Below are 20,096 nucleotides of genomic sequence, written 5' to 3'. Positions count from 1 at the left end.
GGAAACTGTGAGCAATTCCCAGGAGTGGCAATTAAATACAAAGCAGCATTTGCCGCCTGCTTCTCCCCAGAGCCAGGGTCAGGCTGTCTCCTCCCAGATCCCTGCCCATCTCTCTACCACACCCCCAAATGTCCCTCGCAGCCTCCCCTTCTGAGCTCCCTTCCAACCTGCAGCCAGCGGGCCCCTGCTGCGTACAGCTTACACCGGCAGTGCCCCAGGCTCAGGGAAGAATCCCTCTGGGGTTCATGACAGCTGAGCCCTGCATTCACACCCAAAGGTGCTGCAGGAGCAAATCAGGGCTGGGGGCTAAACATCCTCTCCCCGAATTAGGCCTGTCTTGAGCTCCCATCCACAGATCTCCAAGCAGTTCACTAAAGGAGGGGTCATTATCCCCATATTGCAGAAAGGGAAACTGAGGCACAGTGAGGGGTGGGGACTTGGCCAAGATCACCCAGCAGGGCAGCGGCAGAGCCAGATATGGAACCCAACCCACGTACTGCCCTGCCCATCACCCAGAGACGTCCACCTCTGCCGCTGCTGATCCGGCCCCTTCCTGCCCTGCCAGATTCACTCCAGAATAGATTTAGGACAGGAATGAAAGTGAAAAGACTAGAAAGAAAGAGAGAGAGGCTGAGAGCCCAGCGCCCAACACTGCCCCCTGGTGTGACTCCGGAGTGACCCAGTGTGGGACCTTGGTGTGACTCCGGAGTGACGCCGCCAGGACGGCAGAGAGAAGTGCGCTGCGGACTGGGCTGAGCCGGCTCCAGGGCGCTCCTTGCCTTTCTGGGCAGGCGCTTCTCGTGGCCCTGCCCCTCTCGGCCCCTCGCCCGCCCCGCCCTCCCCTCTCCAGTGGCCGCTGTGGGGCAGGCTGGGAGGCAGCCGCCTGGGACCCCCCGTCCACAGCTGGGAAAGCCCCGACTGCCCGGCAGCGCCCAGGGCCCCGGAGCAACTGGTGGAGTCGGACCCCCCGGCGTAGCAGGACCCCGGCCCGGGCAGAGCGGATCGGGGCTTCCCGAGAGCCAGCGCCATGGTGAGCGGCGGAGGGCGCGGGCGGCCGCGGGCAGCAGTTTCGGTTTCTATACGCGGGGACTCCGGTACCCTGCCCACGGCCCTGCGAGGTCACGGGGCCCCGGTGGGGCGCTGGCCCGGGGGGGCACATGATGCTGTTCAGTGCCTGACACCCCCCCACCCGAGTTCGGTGCCGCCCTCCATAACTGAACTTTGTGCCCTCCTCTATCTCCCCGTTTTCCTCCCTGCTTGTGGCAACCCCCGCTGCTCTCCGGTCGCCTGCCCCGCCACAGGCGCCTTCCTGCCCAGCCCCTCCCGGACGCCGGACCGGGTGAACCAGAAGCCAAAGGCCACATCCTGATCCCGGCTCCAGGCAACCCTTTGTCCCCATCGAGTCAATCGTTTACCAGTTAATCGGAGTCAGCAGAGGCTTTGTGTACACACAGCCACCCCGGGACAACCTGTGCTGAGATCTTAAACCAGTTCAGGCCTGGGCCACACCAGGCAGTTTTGCTGGGCTATCCGCCAAGCGCTACACCAGTTCTTTTGCTGTCTCCGCTAGGAGGGCTTAGGTGCAACCTCCTGGGCTTTCCATCAGTAGATCTCACAGTGCTTTACTAAGCAGGTCGGTGTCCTTACCCCATTTTACCAGTGGGGAAAACTGAGGCACACAGCAGGGAAGAGACATGCCCAAAGTCACTCAGAACTTCAGTGGCAGAGCTGGGACTAGATCTCAGGTCTCCCACGTGCCAGTCCTGTGCTCTGCCTCATGGGTTATACACCCTATGTGGACGCGCGGATTTTGGTGTAAAGGGGCTTGCTCTGGTTTAGTTTGTCTCTTCAGTGCTAAGCCAAGAAAAGACCCTTGCACTGAAGTGGGGAATTAGCCCGGTGTCACTATAGTGCTGTAATTAGGCTGGTAAATGTCTTTGTGTGGCCAAGCCCTTGGCCTTGTGTCTCAACCTTGCCAGGTGGCCTGGCCCCTGATACCTGAGCTCGGTGCTTCTCCCTCCCATGCCCCCCCAGACCTTATTCAATGTACAAATAGATATAAATAAATATCTCCGGCGCCCCCTCCCATTTCCTCTAAAAGAAAGAGTAAAAAGTGTTGGTGGGGCCACCGCTGAGCCGATCGACCTGCTGTGTGTGTGGAGGGGCTGGCAGAGATTCCTTGCCCTGGCAGGCTCAGGGTTTGTGGAGCAAGATTTTCTTTGCTTGAGGTTGTTTCCAGAGGAAAGTGGCTGTGTCCCTTCAGGGAGCTCGCTGGGGGAAAGCAGGTGATCCACGCTAGCTGTGCTGGTCGGTTTCCCCGGGGAGACAGCCCTCGGCTGTACCGGTGTAAGGCTCCCATCGCTCCTGCGCTGTGGGGTCGTGCTGCTCTGAGGGCACCACCCCAGCTGACGCCTCAAGGCCTTGCCCTAAGCTAAGAGTCTGCCCAGCTGTCGGCCTCCGTTTATCTCTGTGCGAAAGCCCCAGCTCTTGTGTCAGGCTCGCCAGCGTCACGGCACCACGACGTGTCTCGGGAGGGCTTTCACTTCGCCCTGCTTCCCAAGAGCTGTGCTGCCTGCAGGCCCACTGAGGCTGCCAGGCCGCCCCTCCCTTCGCAGGGTCCCCCCGGGACGAGCACACCCACAGCACACCTGGGCTGCTGGGGCCCTGATGTGGTTGCAACTGTAGTGTGGACAAGCCCAGAGATTTCCCCCTTGTGGCTCTGTAGCATCTCTGGCCCCGACAGATCGGGGAGTTTGCCCAGCAGCTGCTCACAGGTATGGGGAGGGATTGCTGGTGCAGGGACCCATGGGTGGCAGCTTGCCTGTGCCTTAGCTCCCCTTGCAAACCCCTTCCCCAGGGGTCAGGGAGCCTGAGTGCGCCCCAGATGTAGGGGTCAGGCCCCCTGGATCTCCCATAGTGACCCCCAGCTGTTGGGGCAGATCCTAGGGAGGCCTGTGGTTCTGTCTCACCCACTCTGATGCACGGAAGAAAGGCCTTCAAAGGCCATGCTGGTGCATGTGACAGTCCCTACAGGGTTAATCTGCTTTGGCAGGCAGCCGGTCCTGGCCCCAGCCCCTCCTGGGGGAGATGAGGAAGGGCCTGTGGAGTGGGGGGGTCTGCGGGGAGCGGGGTCTGGCAGCTCTCCTCTGAGGAAGGGCTGGGCTATTGCCCCGTACCCGCCTTGGTGTTCCAGATGTGGCATCGTGCGGCCAGCCTGGGCGAGCCAGCTGTGTGATGTGCGCCAGCCAGGGGTCTGGCTCGTGGACTCCAGCCGCCGTGCGCTGGGCTGTAAATACTGCACCCGGGTCTCTCGGAGGCACCCGCCCCCCTCCCTCGCAGGGAGTTGGGTGTTTGTCTGCGGGCTGCAGGGCCCGATCCTGGGAACCAGCAGGGCAGCTCCACCAAACAGCCCAGGCTCAGCCCCTCCTCCCCCCTCCCCCTCTCTGCAAAAGGCAACAGGAAACCTCTGTGCAGAGAGGCCCGTATCTTGGTTTCAACTCCGGGGCTCAGCCTCTCCTCCCCCCCCCCAGTGCAAAAGGCTCAGCTTTAGCCCCCGGCTGGGTGGGCGATGGCAGATGGGACCCCGGGAGCCTGGCCCTGGGGATGTGGGTAGATAGCGTGCTCCTGTGGCTAAGGAGCTTCGTTTCCTTTAGCACTGCAGAGAGGAACAGGGGCTGTGGGAACTGCCCCCCCCCCGCCCCTCCTCCCCTCAGTTGCTTCCACTTTTAAAGCCTTGTTCCACCCCAAGTGGCAGCCATGCGCTGGCCGGCCTCCTCTAGGCAGGGGGATTTGCCATCTGCTGTGCCCACCAGCGCTGCTAATCCCCTGGTGCCCAGGAGCCCAGACTGAGACTGGGGCCTCCGTGGGGCTGGGTGTTGCACGGCCCTAAGCCAAAGAACGGGGAGGGACAGGAGCAAGCAGGCTGGCCCTGGCTGCCTCCTGGGGGGCTCAGCCTAGCCCAGGGCTGCTGGACATCCTGCTGGGGGGAGGGAGAGGGCTGGTGTGTGAAATTTAAATTATTCAAGGCTCCCTGGGGACATGCTGCTCTGAGCAGCCATCACAGGACTTGGCGCTTTCCCACCGGACTGTGCTGGCAGGCAGGACTCCTGGGTTCTATTCCCGGCTCTGCCTCTCTGGGTGACTTCAGGCAAGTCCCTCCCCTGCTCTGGGCCTCGGTTTCCCCATGTGTGATGCGGGATCAGGATCCCGAGCCACTGGGATGAGCCCTGTTAGATCAGGGGGGCTGGTGTCAGTGTCAAGGGCTCTGAGCTTCACAAAGAGATTCACACGGTGGCCTGGCAGATCAGGGGCTGGACTGGGCCTCAGGAGAGCCAGGTGAATTCCTGGCTCTGCACAGATGCTGGTCCAGTCACTGAATTGTTCTGGGCCTCAGTTTCCCCATTTGTGAAAGAGGGATAATGGCCCTTTGTCTCTATTCTCTGATGAGGCTCTCGGCTCTTGGGGGCAGGGGGTGTCTCTGGCTGTGTCTGGCCAGCACCTGTATGGTGGGCTGCCCATCTCAGCTGGGGCCTCTACCTGCTACCGTAATACCCCTAATAAAGCAACATCCCCAGTGCCCGCCCGAGATCAGTGGGTTGGGGTTTGCTGCCAGCCTGGGGGTCTGTTTGACCTGGTTGTGAGCCGAGCAGGGATGATGGGACTGACCAAGAGCAGGGTGGAGAAAGACCCTGCCTGACAAAGGGGGTTCTGCCCACTGGCTGCACCCACTCCCTGGGGAGCATAGCCCCCTGCACATGTGGGTTTATCTGTTGTTCTGCCCCACTGCAGGGAGTGGGGAAAGGCGGCTTGTTCTGCCCCTCCCCCGGGTCCCCCATCCTCAGGCTGCCGGGGGCCCTGCTGCTCAGGGCAGGTCGTGCCCCTTCCCGTCCCCTGGCCTGCGAGGGGCTGGTGCTGCTCCGCTGGGAGGACACCCCCAGGGTGGGGGCTGCAGGGCAGGGAGTCTCCAAGGAGCCAAGCACCTGCAGTAGCCTGGAAAGTCACACCCCAGGCTCCCCAAGAAATCCAGCCCCCCCCCCAACTGATTCCCTCATTGGTATGTGGGCCTCTGAACCCACCTGCCTGCGTCAGCACGGACTCAGCACGTGCCACTAGCCCCGCATTTCCTTTGCTCCGAAACCCCCTTCGATCCTCCTGTTTCAGCCCCCGCTGCGATCCGCCCCAGATCTGCCCTGCTGCCTAACGGGCTATTGCCACTGCATGGAGAGGGAGGGGTGTTTATTCCAGTCACACCTAGAAACCCTGCCCGAGATCAGGGCCCCGTCATGCCGGGCGCTGCCCAGACCCCGACCGAGATCAGGGCCACGTCGTGCCAAGCACTACCCAGACCCTGCCCGAGATCAGGGCCTCCTTGTATGGGGCGCTGCCCAGATCCCAACTGAGATCAGGGCCCCGTCGGGCCAGGCGCTGGCCAGACCCCGCCCAAGATCAGGGCCCCCTTGTACCGGGTGCTGCCCAGACCCTGCCCGAGATCAGGGTCCCATCATGCCGGGCGCTGCCCAGATCCCCAGAGACTCTCCTTGCCCCAGAGAGCTTGGTCTGACTGGATGGAAGGAGGAAGGATCCCATTGCAGGTTGGGTGCTGAGGCCCAGCCAGATGCAGTGACTGGTCTGTGGTCACGTGGGGGGGTCCACGGCAGAGCCAGGAACTGAACCCATCTTGTAGGGCCCCCGGTCCAGCCCACGCTGGTAGCGCTGGGAATTCCCTACCCTGGTGACTTGTTTTTCCAGCTCTCGCTGCCTCCAGGCATCAATCAAAGGAGCCCGGAACAAACAATAGTGACATGGCTGATTCCCGTAAACCCTCCCTCCCCGCCCCCCCCCCCCCGCCCAGAGACTGGGACGCGCTCCAGCAGCCAGACCTCCCGACACCTCGGTCCCCCACAGGAAATGCCCCCTGGCCCAGTGCTGGCGCCAGGCCATGGCCTATGAGAAAGGCTGGGACCAAATTAGCATGGGGTGTCTCGGCGCCCCAGACTCGTGGGGGTGACCCCGGGTCAGGGGTGGGCAGGAGGAACCCTGAGCATTGTCCTCAGCTGAGCAGAGTGGGCAGGGAGAGAGAGAGGCTCGGGCGGGGGGGGAATGAGGGCTTGGTTGGGGTCAGCCATGGCTGGGGCGAAGGGAGGGGGGCACTGTCCCTGAGCTAATCCCACAGCATGGGCGAATGCAACCCCAATTCCAGCCCCCACACCCCAACCCCCGCACACCCAGTCCCTGCCCTCTGCACCCCAACCCCCGCACACAGTACCCCAAGCACCGCACGCCCAGTTCCTGCCCTCCGCACCCCAACCCCTGCACACAGTACCCCAACCCCTGCATGCCCAGTCCCTGCGCTCCCCAACCCCTGCACGCCGCACCCCAACCCCTGCATGCTGTACCCCAACTCCTAACCCCCCAACCCCCGCATGCCGTACCCCAACCCCAGCATGCCCAGTCCCTGCCCTCCTCACCCCAACCCCCGCATGCCATACCCCAACCCCCACACCCTGTACCCCAACTCCTAACCCCCCAATTCCTGCCCTCTGCACCCCAACCCCTGCACGCCGTACCCTAACCCCTGCACGCCCAGTCTCTGCCCTCCGCACCCCAACCCCTGCATCCCAACTCCTAACCCCCAATCCCTGCGCTCCACACCCCAACCCCCGCACGGCATACCCCAACTCTGCACCCCCACACCCCAACCTCCGCACCCAACTCCTAACCCCCCAGTGCCTGCCCTCCGCACCCCCAACCCCAGCACCCAGTGAGAGGGATACATTAGCCCAGCCCCCCCACAGGCTGGGGAGAAAGGGGGGGGCTGGGTGGGGGGCAGGAGACAGCCCCATGCCTGTTCTCCTTGGGGGGCTACGCAGCAGGTGCTAGGAGATGGGCACCTGTGGGGAGCTATGAGCTGGGGGTTTTCCAGCTCGGGGACCGGGGGGCTGAGAGCAGCAGGGTCCTTTGTGTGGTGTCATCTTCAGTATCCGTTACTGAGCCTTTGAGGGGCTGCGGACATGTGCATTGGCCATGCTGGGAGGAGCGGGGGTGGGGCAGGGAGCCAGGACTCTTGGGTTCTAGCCCCACCTCTGGGAGGGGAGAGGGGTGCAGTAGTCACAGCAGTGGGGCTGGGCACACAGATCCTACCCTGCTCCATGCGGCAGAGCGCTCCCTGACTTCAAGGGGACAGCACCCCATCCTGAGCCCCACAGCCCGCTCCTTGCAGCATGCTGTGCATTTCCATGAAGGTCTCGCCTCCGAAGCCCAGCTCTTGCTGGTTGCGCTGAGATCTTAGCTTCCGGCCCCGCATCCTGTAATCGCTGAAGGATTTTTCCTCCACTGTTCCCCTTTCCTGCTGGAGTTGACTCAGTGCACTTGTCCCGCCCAGCGATCAGAGACTGGCTCGGGCGTCTCCACCCTTTGATTGGGGTCTGGTCTGATTCCTTTTACCTCTTTGTGGAAAGAATATTTCCCTGGGGGATTTGAATCCCGCCAGCCCAGGAGCCAGGAACATCGTTCCAGGAATTGTGGAGGTCAGAGGGCATCCGCTTGTCTGCTCCGAGAATTTATCCTTGTGGTTATTTCCTGCTCTGGCCACCCGGTCCTCCATGAGCAACTCACGCAGGATGTGCCAGAGAGAGCGTGCTCTGATCAGCACCTCTCAGCCAGGGGCTGCACCCTCCCCAGCACAGAGCAAATGGGGCCTCTTGGGCATGATGTGTCTCAAAGTTAAGGATAAATGAATCAAGAAAGAACATAAGTAAAGTCTCCACAGACACAATCCTGCTGTGGTCTCTGCAGCTGGCATGGCCCTGAGGGATCTGAAGGTGCAGGGCACAAGAGACCACAGGCAGAGCTAAATACAATATGCTGCCCTATGGGGAGGAGGGAGCCCTCCCCCACCTACCCCTGGGCTTTCAAAATCATTCCCTCCATGGACCACAAGGGAAGGCTGGGCTGGTTCCTAAGCCCCCTGTACGAACTGGTCCCCGGACCAGCTGCTGTTGTGCCTGGGATTAACCCATCTGTTCCCAAACTGTGGATCAAAGGGTGCCGGGGGGGGGGGGGGGTTGTGGGTCTCCAGCTACGGAGGGGCAGATGGGCCAAGGCCGAGTGGCACTGTGACCATGTGCGCCAGGTCGTGACGCCCGGAGTGGGGAGCTGCCACTGCCTGGGTGAGTGCAGAGTGGGATCTTCCCGCAGCCCAGGGGAGTAAGAGATGAGCCCAGGGGGAGTAAGAGATGAGCCCAGGGGGCACAGCTTGGCAAAGTTCAGGAAACAGTGAGTTAAGCCTTAGAACAAGTGAGCTCCCCCTAGCCCCCAGGACCTGCTCCTGCCGTCCTGAAGGCCAAAAGGGGCCCCCAATGTGACATTGGGTTCACACCACCAACCCTCCCAGCAGCTGGCCCAGAAGGCTGAAGCCAGCCTTCCTGTGTTTAACCCTGTCCTCCCCACAGGTGGAGGAGAAGCTGGAGCGATGCCAGAAGGAGACAGAGGAGGTGACTCAGATTATGCTGGTCAACTATTCCAAGGTGCTGGACCGGGAGGCCAAGCTCAGCACCCTGGACGACAGAGCAGATGAGCTCCGCAACATGGTACGCTGGGGGGGTGAGGAGAGGGAGCAATTGGGGGGGGGCTGCTTGTGCACCATCACTTTCCTGGGGGAACAAATCCAAGACCACGGGTGTGCAAATGGGCTCCCAGTGCGGGGCCAAAAGGAGAATTCCCGTTAGCAATACGGGCCCCATGACACACAGCTGCCTGGTTCCGACTCTGGCCAGCAGGGGGCAGTGATGAAACCGGCGTTACAAGTGGCAGCCATACAGGGATTGAGCGGAGGGAAGCTGAAGCCTGGGGCGAGTTCCTTGGGCCTGGCCACCCCTTGACAGCTCTTGCTTTGTTTCCTCCTAGAGCTCTACCTTCAGCAAGACGACGAAGACGGTGGCGCAGAAGAAGCGCTGGGAGAACAGGAAGTACAAGATATTCCTGGCGGTGGTAGTGGTGGTCGTGGTGTTGATCATCCTGGCCGTGGTTCTATGGCTGTCGCTGCGCGGGGCCGGGAACCAGGCCGCTGAGAACCGGGCCTCCGGGAACCAGGCCACCAAGAGCCAGGCCACCATCACGCAGGCTGACTGAGGGAAGGAGACAACCCAGTGCCCTCTCTGCTAGGGATGCAGGTGCCCTGGGCTCAGTGCAATATGGACATCGTGCGCATGGAGACTGCAGGGGCTACCATTGGAGCTGGGGCTTTTCTTTAGCTATTTAGAAAGGCCCCTTTGCAGATGGGTCACAACACTGGGAAACAGTATCGACAGTCCAGCTCCAGGGAGCAACCCTTCTGCAGACTAAACAATCCCAGTTCCCTCAGCCGCTCCTCATAAGTCATGTGCTCCAGCCCCCTAATCACTTTTGTTGCCCTCCGCTGGACTCTTTCCAATTTTTCCACATCCTTCTTGTAGTGTGGGGCCCAAAACTGGACACAGTACTCCAGATGTCAAATAGAGGGGAATGATCACGTCCCTCGATCTGCTGGCAATGCCCCTACTTATACAGCCCAGGGCTCAAGAGCAACCCTACAGTAACAAACCAGTGTGTGCAGCTGAGCTCTGACATACAATCCCCCAATAACAACCCATTGGGATCAGCCCCAGCAACCCTACAATAACGCATGCAGTCCCTGGGAAGGGACCCCAGCCAGGGAGAAGGCCCCTGCGTTAGGTTTCCTGGCAGGTCAGGTAGATGAACGCTCACAAGTGCCTTAAGCTTTAGTTAGAATAATAGGGGTGGGGGGAGAGGTTTGCAGACAGTTGTACTTTAGTTTAGTTGTGCTAAAACCACTCGACCTGGTTTTAAGACCGGTCCCCAGATCTGTTTAAAGCTCTTGCTGCCCTGCGCCGCAGCCTTTCGCACCAGCCCCAGCACTGCTGTGGGCAGGTCAGTAAAGGCAGATTGTTTGTAAAATGTCCGTGTTTGTGGGTCGATATGGCTGCCGGGGAGGGACAAATGGGGATGGACAGAGAGACGGATAAACCGATAGAGAGTCCACCATCTTCCCTACCTCTTTGTCTGCTGGCCTCACATGGCTGGCTTGATTTCCCCACCTCCTAGAGCTCTCTGCTCACAGCAGCAATCTGTGCCCGGGGGTGCCCGATCCCTTCCATTGTTCCCCCAACTCCCCACCACCCGAAGTCAAGTTGGATCTCCAGGTTAAGAGTCAAATTGGATCTCCAGGTTAAGCTGAGACACACACCACATCCTTTATGCCCGTAACTGTAATGGTTCAAAAAAGAGCTAGATAAATTCATGGAGGATAGGTCCATCAATGGCTATTAGCCAGGATGGGCAGGGATGGTGTCCCTAGCCTCTGTTTGCCAGAAGCTGGGAATGGGCGACAGGGGATGGATCACGTGATGATTCCCTGTTCTGTTCATTCCCTGTGGGGAACCTGGCATTGGCCACTGTCAGCAGACAGGACACTGGGCTAGATGGACTTTTGGTCTGACCCAGTCTGGCCGCTCTAATGTTCTTAGAGTCAGACCCAGATGCTCGCAGCGAAGGTGTGCTCAGAGCAGAGGTCGGCACGCTCCTTTGCCATCATGCCTATAACAAACTCAACAGCAGTTACGTTGTGGGTGTGCTGAGCCCATGGCTGAGTGGAAATAGCCATTTGTGGTTTCCTGGTGCTCCTGGTCCATCTCCCACTGTTTGTCTCATCTCATATGTAGATTAACTCTTTGGAGCAGAACAATTTGTGTAGTGGGGGTGCTGAGAGCCAGTGAACCAAACTAAACCCTGCACCCCCAGCACCTATGAGCAAGGCCCCTCTGTTGGCTCTGGGTCTCTACAGCGCCCAGCACAATGGGGTCTTGCTCCATGAGGGAGGCTCCTAGGTGCTACCAAAATATATGTAGCATGATGGGTCCTGGTCCAGGACTGGGGTCCCTGGGCATTACTGTAATACACTTCATAAATAACCTACTGTGCCCAGCACAGTGGGTAGTGTTTGGGATGTGGGCACTTGTCTGCTAAGAACTGGGCTGAGACCTGCCAACTCCAGAGCCACCAGAGACCTGCCAGCCATTCCCACCCTGGGCTCAGTGGCGTAGCCAGGTTCTAACATCGGGGGGAGTGAACACACACAAAAAGGTGCCACCTGACATATCAAATTACTAATTACATCCAGTCCCTCCCACTTCCTGCCCCCCTCAGAACTCCAACACCACCCCGCTCCTTGTCCCCTGACTGCCCCCTCCTGAGACCCCACCACCGTAACTGCCCCCCTAGGACCCTACCTCCTACCTGTCCGACTGCCCCGTCCCCAGACAGACCCCCAAGACTTCCACGCCTATCCAACCACTCCCTGCCCCTGACAGGAACCCCAATATACACCAAGACACACCCCGTAATCCAAAGTGGGGGGGGGCGAGGGACCACACACAGCTCCTGCCATTGAAGGTACATGGGCAGCTGCTTCTGCCCTAGCACCTGGCTTTAGTGTTTAGCCAGAAGCCTTTGCGAGCAGGCAGAGGGATACTGCTAAGAGTCTGGTACAAACAGACCTAGCAGAGAACACAACAGTAGCACTGCCTCTTCCCAGCACAGAGCCCATAAACAAGAGAGGCAGAGCCGTGCTTAATAGAGTGCATGGGGTGGGGAGGGAGTACAGACAAAGGGATGGGGCATGGAGAAAAACTGCAGAAAGAGAGAGAAGGAGAAAGTGAGGAAGAAGGAGAAGCCAGGAGGCTGTGTCTCTGGAGGGAAGCCCTGGGGGAGGGGCATTCGGATGCAGCATGTTAATGAGACCCTTGCAAACACAAGGGAAAGAAGCAGGGAAGGGATTGTGTCTGGGCAGAGGACAAGCAGGGCTACTCACTCAGTCTCCCCTGTGGCATTGGGTAGCAGGGCCCAGGAAATTAAAATCTCTTAACCACACAGAATTGTTAACTGCTCCCACATCCTTTTGTGCCAACTTAGAAGAGCTTAAGCTGTGAGATGCATGAACTTCCTCAATAAATATCTCTTGTGCGGTGCCTCAAACAGGTTTGCATTGCAGATGAAAAGCCAAGCAGAGAAAGCTTGCAACTTTCCCAGCTCTTTCAGCAATGTTTGGGGCCTTTGAATCACTCGGGATGCATTTTCTAGCCCCTCTCCACATCCCCACCCCCAGAAAGTCCCCACCCCACCATCCAACCCTTTCCCTGCTCCCTGACTGCCCCCTGGGACTCCCCTTACCACCATGCAGCTCTAGCCGCTGGCTGCCCCTGGAGCCAAAGTTAAACATGCTGCCAGCACACAGCCCCTCCCCTGTGGCGTGCTGAGGGAGGAGGGAGTCTGGCTGCTGGAGGCCCAATGGGAGCGGCTCAACTCGGCCCAGGCGGCCAATTAGCAGTGCCACACTCTGCATGGGAGGAAAGGGAAGGGGGGGGAAATCCCGGACCTTTTCTACTAAGGCCTTGGCTACACTTGCAGCTGTACAGCGCTGTGAGTTAAACCTGTCTTTGTACAGCTGAGTAGGGAAAGCGCTGCAGTCTGTCCACACTGACAGCTGCCCAGCGCACTGTCGTGGCCACATGTGCGGGAATTGCAGCACTATTGGGAGCGGTGCATTATGGGTAGCTATCCCACAGAGCACCTTTTACCATTCTGGCGCCGTGGGTTGTGGGAAGGGGGCGTGGGTGCGAGGGATTCTGGGTCCTGTCCCAACACCCCGTGATGCATCGCTTCGCATCCCAGAAATCCCTTTGTTTCCGTCCACCTTTGGCGCCATCTTTCAATGGTTTCTGTGCAGCGCGATCTGTCTGCGGGAAATGGAGTCCAAACTGCTGAGGCGTATGCTGACGAGTCTCGCCAGCACGTCACATTTGGCTGTCGAACTATTCCTTAAGATCCAAAGTAAGAGTGAGAGTGAGGGTGAGGAGTCCGACGATGCTATCGAGCCACGTAACGCGTACAACACGAAATTGCTTGTGGCATTCACGGACATGCTCAGCACTGTGGAACGCCGCTTTTGGGCTCGGGAAGCAAGCACCAAGTGGTGGGATCACATTGTCATGGAAGTCTGGGATGACGAGCAGTGGCTACAGAACTTTCGGCTGAGAAAAGCCACTTTCATGGGACTGTGTGAGAAGCTCGCCCCCACCCTTCGGCGCAAGGAAACGAGATTGAGAGCTGCCCTGCCAGTGGAGAAGCGGGTGGCTATTGCAATCTGGAAGCTGGCAACTCCAGACAGCTACCGGTCGGTCGCAAACCAGTTTGGAGTGGGAAAGTCGACCGTTGGAATCGTGTTGATGCAAGTTTGCAAGGCCATTAATCGCATCCTACTCAGAAGAACCGTAACTCTGGGTAATATGTAGGACATAATGGATGGCTTTGCACAAATGGGTTTCCCTAACTGTGGAGGGGCGATAGATGGGATGCACATTCCTATTCTGGCACCACCCCACCTAGCATCCGAGTACGTTAATCGGAAGGGGTATTTCTCTATGGTTCTCCAGGCGCTTGTGGATCACCATGGGCGTTTCATTGACATTAACACAGGCTGGCCCAGAAAGGTGCATGACGCACGCATCTTTCGGAACACTTGGCTATTCAGGAAGCTGCAGGCTGGGACTTTTTTCCCAGAGCGGAAGATCACAGTAGGGGAAGTTGAAATACCCTTTGTGATCCTTGGAGATCCCGCTTACCCGCTAATGCCGTGGCTCATGAAACCCTACACAGGGAGCCTTGACAGCAGCAAGGAACGGTTCAACTACAGGCTGAGCCGGTGCCGAATGACTGTGGAGTGTGCCTTTGGCCATTTAAAGGGCCGCTGGCGATCTCTGTATGGGAAGCTGGACTTAGCCGAACACAGCATCCCTGCGGTTATATACGCGTGCTGTGCCCTCCATAATATTTGTGAAGGGAAGGGTGAAAGCTTCACTCAGGCATGGTTCTCCGAGGTTGAACACCTGGAGGCTGAATTTGCACAGCCAGAGAGCAGGGCTATTATAGGGGCCCAGAGCGAGGCTGCAAGGATTAGGGATGTATTGAGGGAGCAATTTGAGGCTGAGAACCAGCAGTGATATCTGGTGCCCTGCATGGGAGTGAAGTGCAGTAGTTCCAATCTTTAGGAATCAGTGTTTGCTAAGCAGACTTGCAGTGCCTGTTTATTTCCTGGGCTAAGGAATCTTTTACTCTATGCAATAATAAAGAATGTTTTCAAAGCCAAAAAATCCATTTATTGATAAGAAAATTTATTTATTGAAAAGAAACACAGTTGCTTGGGAATCAGAAAGGGCAAGGGGGTGGAGTGGGGAATGGTACAATCACAGATTCGCGTATGTCCTGTCTGGTGTGCTGTGCAGTGAGAGCTGCACTTCAGGACAGCTATACTGCATGGTGATGGGGGTTGAGTGCAGAGGGTAAGGGTCGTGGTTTTCAGGGCTGGGTGGTGAAGATACTGGTGTTGGAGGCAGCTGGTGGCGTGAAGAACCCGGAAGTTGGGTTGGAGGTAACAGTGAGGCACAAGGGAAAGAGTTTTGGGACAAGGGCTGTGGGGGAGGGGGGGCATTTGCGCTTGCGGTACTGCTCCTTCTGCATGGCTACAAGCTCCTGGATAGCATCTGCTTGGCGCTCCAGGATGCTTATGAGCCTATCAGTGCTTTGCTGCCGGTGTGCGGTGCTTTGCTGCCGGTGCGCTGCATTTTCCTGGCGGTTCCTGCTTTCTCTCTCCCTCCAGTTCTGTGCTTTTTCATTCTCTTTAATAGATTGCTGCATCACTTCTTGCAGCATGTCTTCTTTGCTTTTTCGCGGTCTCTTCCTGAGTCTTTGCAGTCTCTGAGCAGGCGATAAGAGGGACGGCTGAGGTCTCAAGGTTGTTGCAGCTGTATAGGCAAAATGCAACATTTAAGAGAGGCAGCATTGTTTATACCAGGCAGAGTAATGATTTCCCTCGCACTTAAGGAGGGCACACACAGGGTCTACACAATAGCATAATTTTCCTGTCCGAAACAGAGCACACGTATCCCACGGGAGCCTCAAAATGGTGAGTAAGGGGGACTGTGTTTCAGGGCTGTACTGTCCTCTGGGTTTCTGTGCCTTGGGGAGAGCCAACAGCTTCAGGGGGCACCTACACTGAACACTGTCCCAACATTTTCCACGGGAGTTCGTCCTGAATGATATCTCGCTGCTGAGGGTGACCTGGGAAGCAAGGGAAGGTCTTCTACTGCAATGCGGCTTCCACCCTGGCCCATATGCAGCTTGCCTGTGTGCAGCAATGGTCCCCCCGCCCCTCGCGGCACAGTGGCACGGACACGTTAGCCGGGCTGGGACAAGGACCACGGTGGCTCTCCTGATAAACCTGCGCAAGCGCATTGCACACGTTCTGGATGAGACATTCGAAGAGATTACCGAGGCCGATTACCGCGATGTGATAAACCACATCAATGCACTATTCCGCATCTAGGCATGCATGCCTAACCCTCCTCTCCCAAAGAGCCTGCACCGAAAAAATTCCTTCCAGAAAAAAAACCCGCTTACCGGGAACCTGCTCTTCTGTTTGTCCTCCACCAAGTACCGGCCGCTGCGACTGGCTACCTTCTTCCTGGCTCGAGAAGAGCTCCTGGCTGCATGGCTCCAGGGATTCCGGGGTGTCTCCATCCGCCCCACCACCCTCACTCCCATTTTCCTCCTCCTCCCACCCCAGCTCTGAAGTGTCCATGGTGGTGCTCAGAGTGGAGGTGGGGTTAACCCCAAGTATCGCATCCAGCTCTTTGTAGAATCGGCAGGTCGCGGGGGGACCACCCGAGCGGCCGTTTGCGTTGCGGGCTTTGCGGTAGGCACTCCGCAGCTCCTTCACTTTAATCCTGCACTGCAGGGCGTCCCGCTCATGGCCCCTTTCCATCATGTCCTTTGATACCTTTCCAAAGGTATCGTAATTCCTACGGCTGGAGCGCAGCTGGGATTGTACAGCTTCTTCCCCCAAACACTGATGAGGGCCAGCAACTCGCCATTGCTCCATGCTGGGGCTCGCTTGGCGCATGGAGGCATGGTCACCTGGAAAGATTCGCTGATAGCACTCCACAGCACACTGGGCTGAGCAAACAGGAAGGGGATTTTTAAAATTCCCGGGGAATGTCAAGGGCGGGTCACATGGTTGGTTACCTGAGGCCAGGGCAGTAGAGTTTGAACTGATGACCAGAGTGGCTACACCAGGCATTGTGGGATACTGCTGAATACTTCTGGAGGCCAGTCACAGTGCATTGGGCGGCCACACTGGTGCCACAGTGGCAGCGCAATACACAGTATTCCTCTCGGGGAGGTGGAGTACATGCAGCGCTACAGCCACGGAGATACAGCACTGTAAGTGCCTTGCCAGTGTGGACGGGGAGTGAGTTACAGCGCTGGGGGAGGCTTTACAGCGCTGTAACTCGCAAGTGTAGCCAAGGCCTAAGGCTCCATGTGCTCAGTGTGGGAGCGGCCGCTCCCCCTGCTCCCCCCCAGCTATGCTACTGCCTGGGCTGGACTGGAACCTAGAGGCAAATGTCTCTAAAAGCTCATGGCTGATCTCCAGAGCTTCCTGGTAGCTCAGCGGTTCTGCAGGCGACACCTCACCGGTCTCTCTTTAGGAGGAATGGGCATTGCTCATTGCTGAGCAGAAATTCCATCCCTTTGGTCTTACTGAGCCCAGGAGGCATGATTCCTGCCATGGTTATAACCGGTTTTGGAAGGATGGAGGGGGGGAGGGGCATTCCTCATCACCAATGGCAGGACCTGTTTCCCGAGTCCCTGATAACACTGAAGACAATTATCCTGAATGACCCCACGACTGGCTGTGAACTTCCCCAAAGCAGTGCCTCACCCCCTCCCCTTGCAGGCTGAGTGCCCCCCCAAGGGCATCACCTCCCTCCCCCCAGTCTGTGAGCACCCCCAGGGCAGTGCCTGCACCCCCCCCCAGCTGTGAGCACCCACAGGACAGCACCCCCCAGGATGTGAGTTTCCCCAAAGCAGTACCTCATCCCCCCCCAGGCTGTGTCCCCCCAGGGCAGCATCTCCCTCCCCCCCGGCTGTGAGCGCCCCAGGATAGCACCCCCGCAGGATATGAGCTTCTCCAAAGCAGCGCCTCCCTCCCCAGGGCAGCACCCCCGCAGGATGTGTGCGCCTACGCTCCCAGAGCAGCGCCTCCCTCCCCAGCTGAGAGCGCCCCTAGGGCGGTGCCCTCCCAGCTCCGCCCCCCTCTCAGTCCGGGCCGGGGCTCAGACAGTCCCGCACGAATCACCGCCCCTCTCCGCACGGCGCGTTCCAATTGGCTCCTGGCTGCATCCCTGTGCCTCACTTCCGGCCAATTGGCGATTAGCTCCCCTGCTACTTCCCCATCCAGCCCCGCCCCCGGCCGCGGGGATTGGCTGGCGCGGCCCGTCTCGGGAGGCCATTGGGCCGGGGCCGGGCTGAGAGTCACTGGCCCCGATGGCTTCCTACTTCGAGGAGCACAACTGCGAGCCCGGCGAGCCCGCGGAGCGCGCCCGGGAGAACGTGTTGCTGGAGCTCGCCCGGTGAGGGGGGTGCAGCCCCGGGGGGCGGGGCGCGTGTACCCCGGGAGGTCAGGGAACGTGCCCCCCCCCCGTGACGCCCCCCTGCAGGAGCCTGGCCCCGCCCCTGACCGGCTTCTCCCCGCAGGACTCTGTTCAATGGGCAGCAGATCGACCTGGGCTCCGTGGACTTCACCGACTGGGATCAGCGACTGCCCCCGCCGGCCGCCCGCCGGGCCGTGTTGAGCCTCCCCACGGTGCGGGTGACGCCGGACCAGGCAGGTGAGGGAGCCCCTCCCCCCCCCCCCCCCCGTCAGGGCCTGGGCAGCTTGGGGGCTCTGCTGGTGCCCCGCCCCATTGCCCCAACCCCCTCCCCGCGGAGTGCTGTGGGCCCCCTCGCCCCTGAATGAGACCAAGGATTGGACCCAGGTGTCCGGCTGACAGAAACGCTTTGCTGCGCCTGCACTCGGGGTCTCTGCTTCCCTTCCCGCGGGGTGGGTCAGTGCCGGACCGTGGCGCTCAGGACGAGGTCCTGGTGCCCGTTTCCACGCAGTCCTGGGGCGTCGGGTGCGGGAGTGGGCGGGATGAGCCTGATGCTTTTCTCTCTCCCCTGCCCGCCGCCCGGTGCTGCTGCCCAGACAAAGGGCTGAAATGCCCCGTGTGCCTGCTGGAGTTCGAGGAGGATGAGGGGGCCAGGAAGATGCCCTGTGAGCATCTCTTCCACTCGGGCTGCATCCTGCCCTGGCTGGGGAAGGTAAGTGCCACTCCTTTCACAAGCCTGCAGGGCCAGCTGTGCTTCTGCTCCCCTGGCTGGGGCTGGCCCCTTTCGAGCTGCTGGCTGTAGCCAGGTCACTGAAAGCAGAAACAATGGGAGGTGACCCTCTGCTGAATTGGCAGCGCCAAGGAGATGCCCAAAAGGTCTGGGGCTGCAGGTGCCAGGGTGGGCGAGGGGACGGTGCGTCAGCGAGATTTCTCTTCTCTCCCCCAGACCAACTCCTGCCCCCTGTGCCGCCACGAGCTGCCCACGGACGACCAGGAGTACGAAGAGTACAAGAAAGACAAGGTGGGGTGCTTGTTACCACGCAGCCCCTTGCAGTGAGCCAGGGGTGGGCAGTGTGGGGTCCCACTGCAGGGGTGGGTGCGCACGGAAAGGCTCCGTTCCTGCCATTAAATGGTTAAAGCCAAGTGGCTGGGGAGCAAAGCATTAGAAAATTGAACGCTGAGCCCAGGAAGGGGGGAGAATTCAGGGCCTGCTGGGCTGGGGTGTAATTCGGGTGGAGTAGTGCCAGTTTTCCCCATCCCTGGTAGCTCTGCCGGTGCCCCTCCCTGCTGACCCGCAGCCCCCCGCTGTTCCAGCCCAGAATTGAGCCTGCCTGGCCGGCCATGGGTATGTTTGTCACAGGGCACCCAATGCCTGGGGAAGAGGCTGGAGGTGGCAGCCCAGGGACTCGTCTGGCTGCACTGGATGATGATGGTGGGGGGGTCGGGCCCGAAGCGCGATTGTAATTGCAGTGAAATGCTGCTAAAGCCCAATACTTAGCACCCTGTCTGGCTGTGGGCCCCAGCAGACTGCCCGGCGAGGGAGGGGAACGTGGTGGGTACCAGGGCCTCCTGCTGCCCGTGCTGGGGGGGGGGGGGGGCGATGTGTTAGGTGGGGCAGGTGATGCTCGCCTTTACCACTGCCTGCCCTGGTATGTTTCAGGTGCGGAGGCAGCAGCGTGAGCACCGTCTGGAGTACCTGCATGGGGCCATGTACACGTGACCGGGGGGGCCCACCTTGGGCCCTGCCTGCCTGGGGCATTGGATGCCCTCTCTGGGTGGGGGGCTCTCAGGGTCAGTGGGGGTGACCCATCAGGGTGGGTACATTCCAGAGCTGGGTCCGCAGGGAGTGTCCTGACATGGACGGGGCCCCTCCTTTGCTGACCAGCCCCAGCATCCCCATGGAACAGCCCTGGGAGTCTCCCCCACTTCGCTGTGGGATCACCACAGGGGCAGGAGTAACTGACTAACCCCCACCCCCCTGTCCAGCCATCTCCCCAGGCTGATTAAAGCGGTTTTTCTCTGACCCAGAGTGTTTATGGGGCATCACTGGGGAGTGAAAGGGGCTGGGGGTGTGTGGTTTCAGAGGGGTGAGGGTCTGGGGTATGGAACCATCTCTGCGGGGGAGCCAGGGAATGGGAGGGGAGGAATGACTGTGCTGGGGTAGAGGAAGGCCAGGAGGGTGGGTCTGTCTTTCATTCCCATGCAGGTGGGTGCTGGATCCTGCCCTGGGCCCTAAGCCTTGGCCCCTGCAAGAGTCCCCACAGCCAGCTGGCTGCCTGGAACATGCCTGGGGGCGGAACTCCCTCCCCACTCAGAGGGGCATGCCCCCAATTGCTGTCTCAGGGCCCCTGGCTCTAGCTCCCCCAGTGGTGGGGTGATAGCAGGCCAGCCTGGGGCAGGCCCTCCCTGCTGTTCAGAGGGAGATCACAGCATGTTGCTGGTGCCAGGAGGGGGATGGGGGTGGCGGTGGGGTGTCCCCTGCAGTGAATGGGGCTCCTCCTTTGCTGTTCAGCCCCAGTGTTCCTTGCTCCCTACCAGCACCGAGCTCAGAACAGC

The 20,096-nt window shown here is 59.7% G+C and overlaps 3 protein-coding genes across 3 annotated transcripts; 2 read left to right on the top strand and 1 right to left on the bottom strand.

Moving 5' to 3' along the window:
- The first annotated feature begins 616 nt into the window (after window positions 1–616).
- VAMP5 (vesicle associated membrane protein 5) lies at window positions 617–9,954 on the top strand. The gene is made up of 3 exons (XM_005279249.5): window positions 617–1,030; window positions 8,451–8,588; window positions 8,905–9,954. Exons 1-3 carry the CDS (start codon window positions 1,028–1,030, stop codon window positions 9,127–9,129), a joined length of 366 nt encoding a protein of 121 aa, XP_005279306.1. The 5' UTR covers window positions 617–1,027; the 3' UTR covers window positions 9,130–9,954.
- Window positions 9,955–14,249: 4,295 nt separating this feature from the next.
- LOC135981525 (zinc finger and SCAN domain-containing protein 20-like) lies at window positions 14,250–16,893 on the bottom strand. The gene is made up of 2 exons (XM_065584301.1): window positions 15,511–16,893; window positions 14,250–14,855 (listed from the first exon to the last, which is right to left on the bottom strand). Exons 1-2 carry the CDS (start codon window positions 16,187–16,189, stop codon window positions 14,410–14,412), a joined length of 1,125 nt encoding a protein of 374 aa, XP_065440373.1. The 5' UTR covers window positions 16,190–16,893; the 3' UTR covers window positions 14,250–14,409.
- Window positions 16,894–17,362: 469 nt separating this feature from the next.
- Window positions 17,363–19,563, top strand: RNF181 (ring finger protein 181). The gene is made up of 5 exons (XM_005279250.4): window positions 17,363–17,522; window positions 17,647–17,780; window positions 18,137–18,252; window positions 18,487–18,561; window positions 19,201–19,563. The coding sequence occupies exons 1-5, from the start codon at window positions 17,437–17,439 to the stop codon at window positions 19,258–19,260; spliced, it is 471 nt and encodes a 156-aa protein (XP_005279307.1). The 5' UTR covers window positions 17,363–17,436; the 3' UTR covers window positions 19,261–19,563.
- The last annotated feature ends 533 nt before the right edge of the window (window positions 19,564–20,096 follow it).

This window comes from Chrysemys picta, chromosome 2, assembly GCF_011386835.1.
Source record: "Chrysemys picta bellii isolate R12L10 chromosome 2, ASM1138683v2, whole genome shotgun sequence".
Classification (NCBI taxonomy): Eukaryota; Metazoa; Chordata; order Testudines; family Emydidae; genus Chrysemys; species Chrysemys picta.
The sequence above is the reverse complement of the archived record's forward strand: the minus strand, read 5'-3'. Positions and strand labels throughout refer to the sequence as shown.

Bases quoted from the DNA above. Each gene is read 5' to 3' on its own strand.
- VAMP5 (XM_005279249.5), top strand. The intron at 8,589-8,904 runs GTACGCTGGGGG...GTTTCCTCCTAG, and splicing joins CAGATGAGCTCCGCAACATG to AGCTCTACCTTCAGCAAGAC.
- LOC135981525 (XM_065584301.1), bottom strand. From the start codon at position 16,189: ATGCCTGGTGTAGCCACTCTGGTCATCAGTTCAAACTCTACTGCCCTG. The intron at 14,856-15,510 runs GTAAGCGGGTTT...TTGCCTATACAG, and splicing joins AACAGAAGAGCAGGTTCCCG to CTGCAACAACCTTGAGACCT.
- RNF181 (XM_005279250.4), top strand. From the start codon at position 17,437: ATGGCTTCCTACTTCGAGGAGCACAACTGCGAGCCCGGCGAGCCCGCG. The intron at 18,253-18,486 runs GTAAGTGCCACT...TCTCTCCCCCAG, and splicing joins TCCTGCCCTGGCTGGGGAAG to ACCAACTCCTGCCCCCTGTG. The intron at 18,562-19,200 runs GTGGGGTGCTTG...GGTATGTTTCAG, and splicing joins AAGAGTACAAGAAAGACAAG to GTGCGGAGGCAGCAGCGTGA.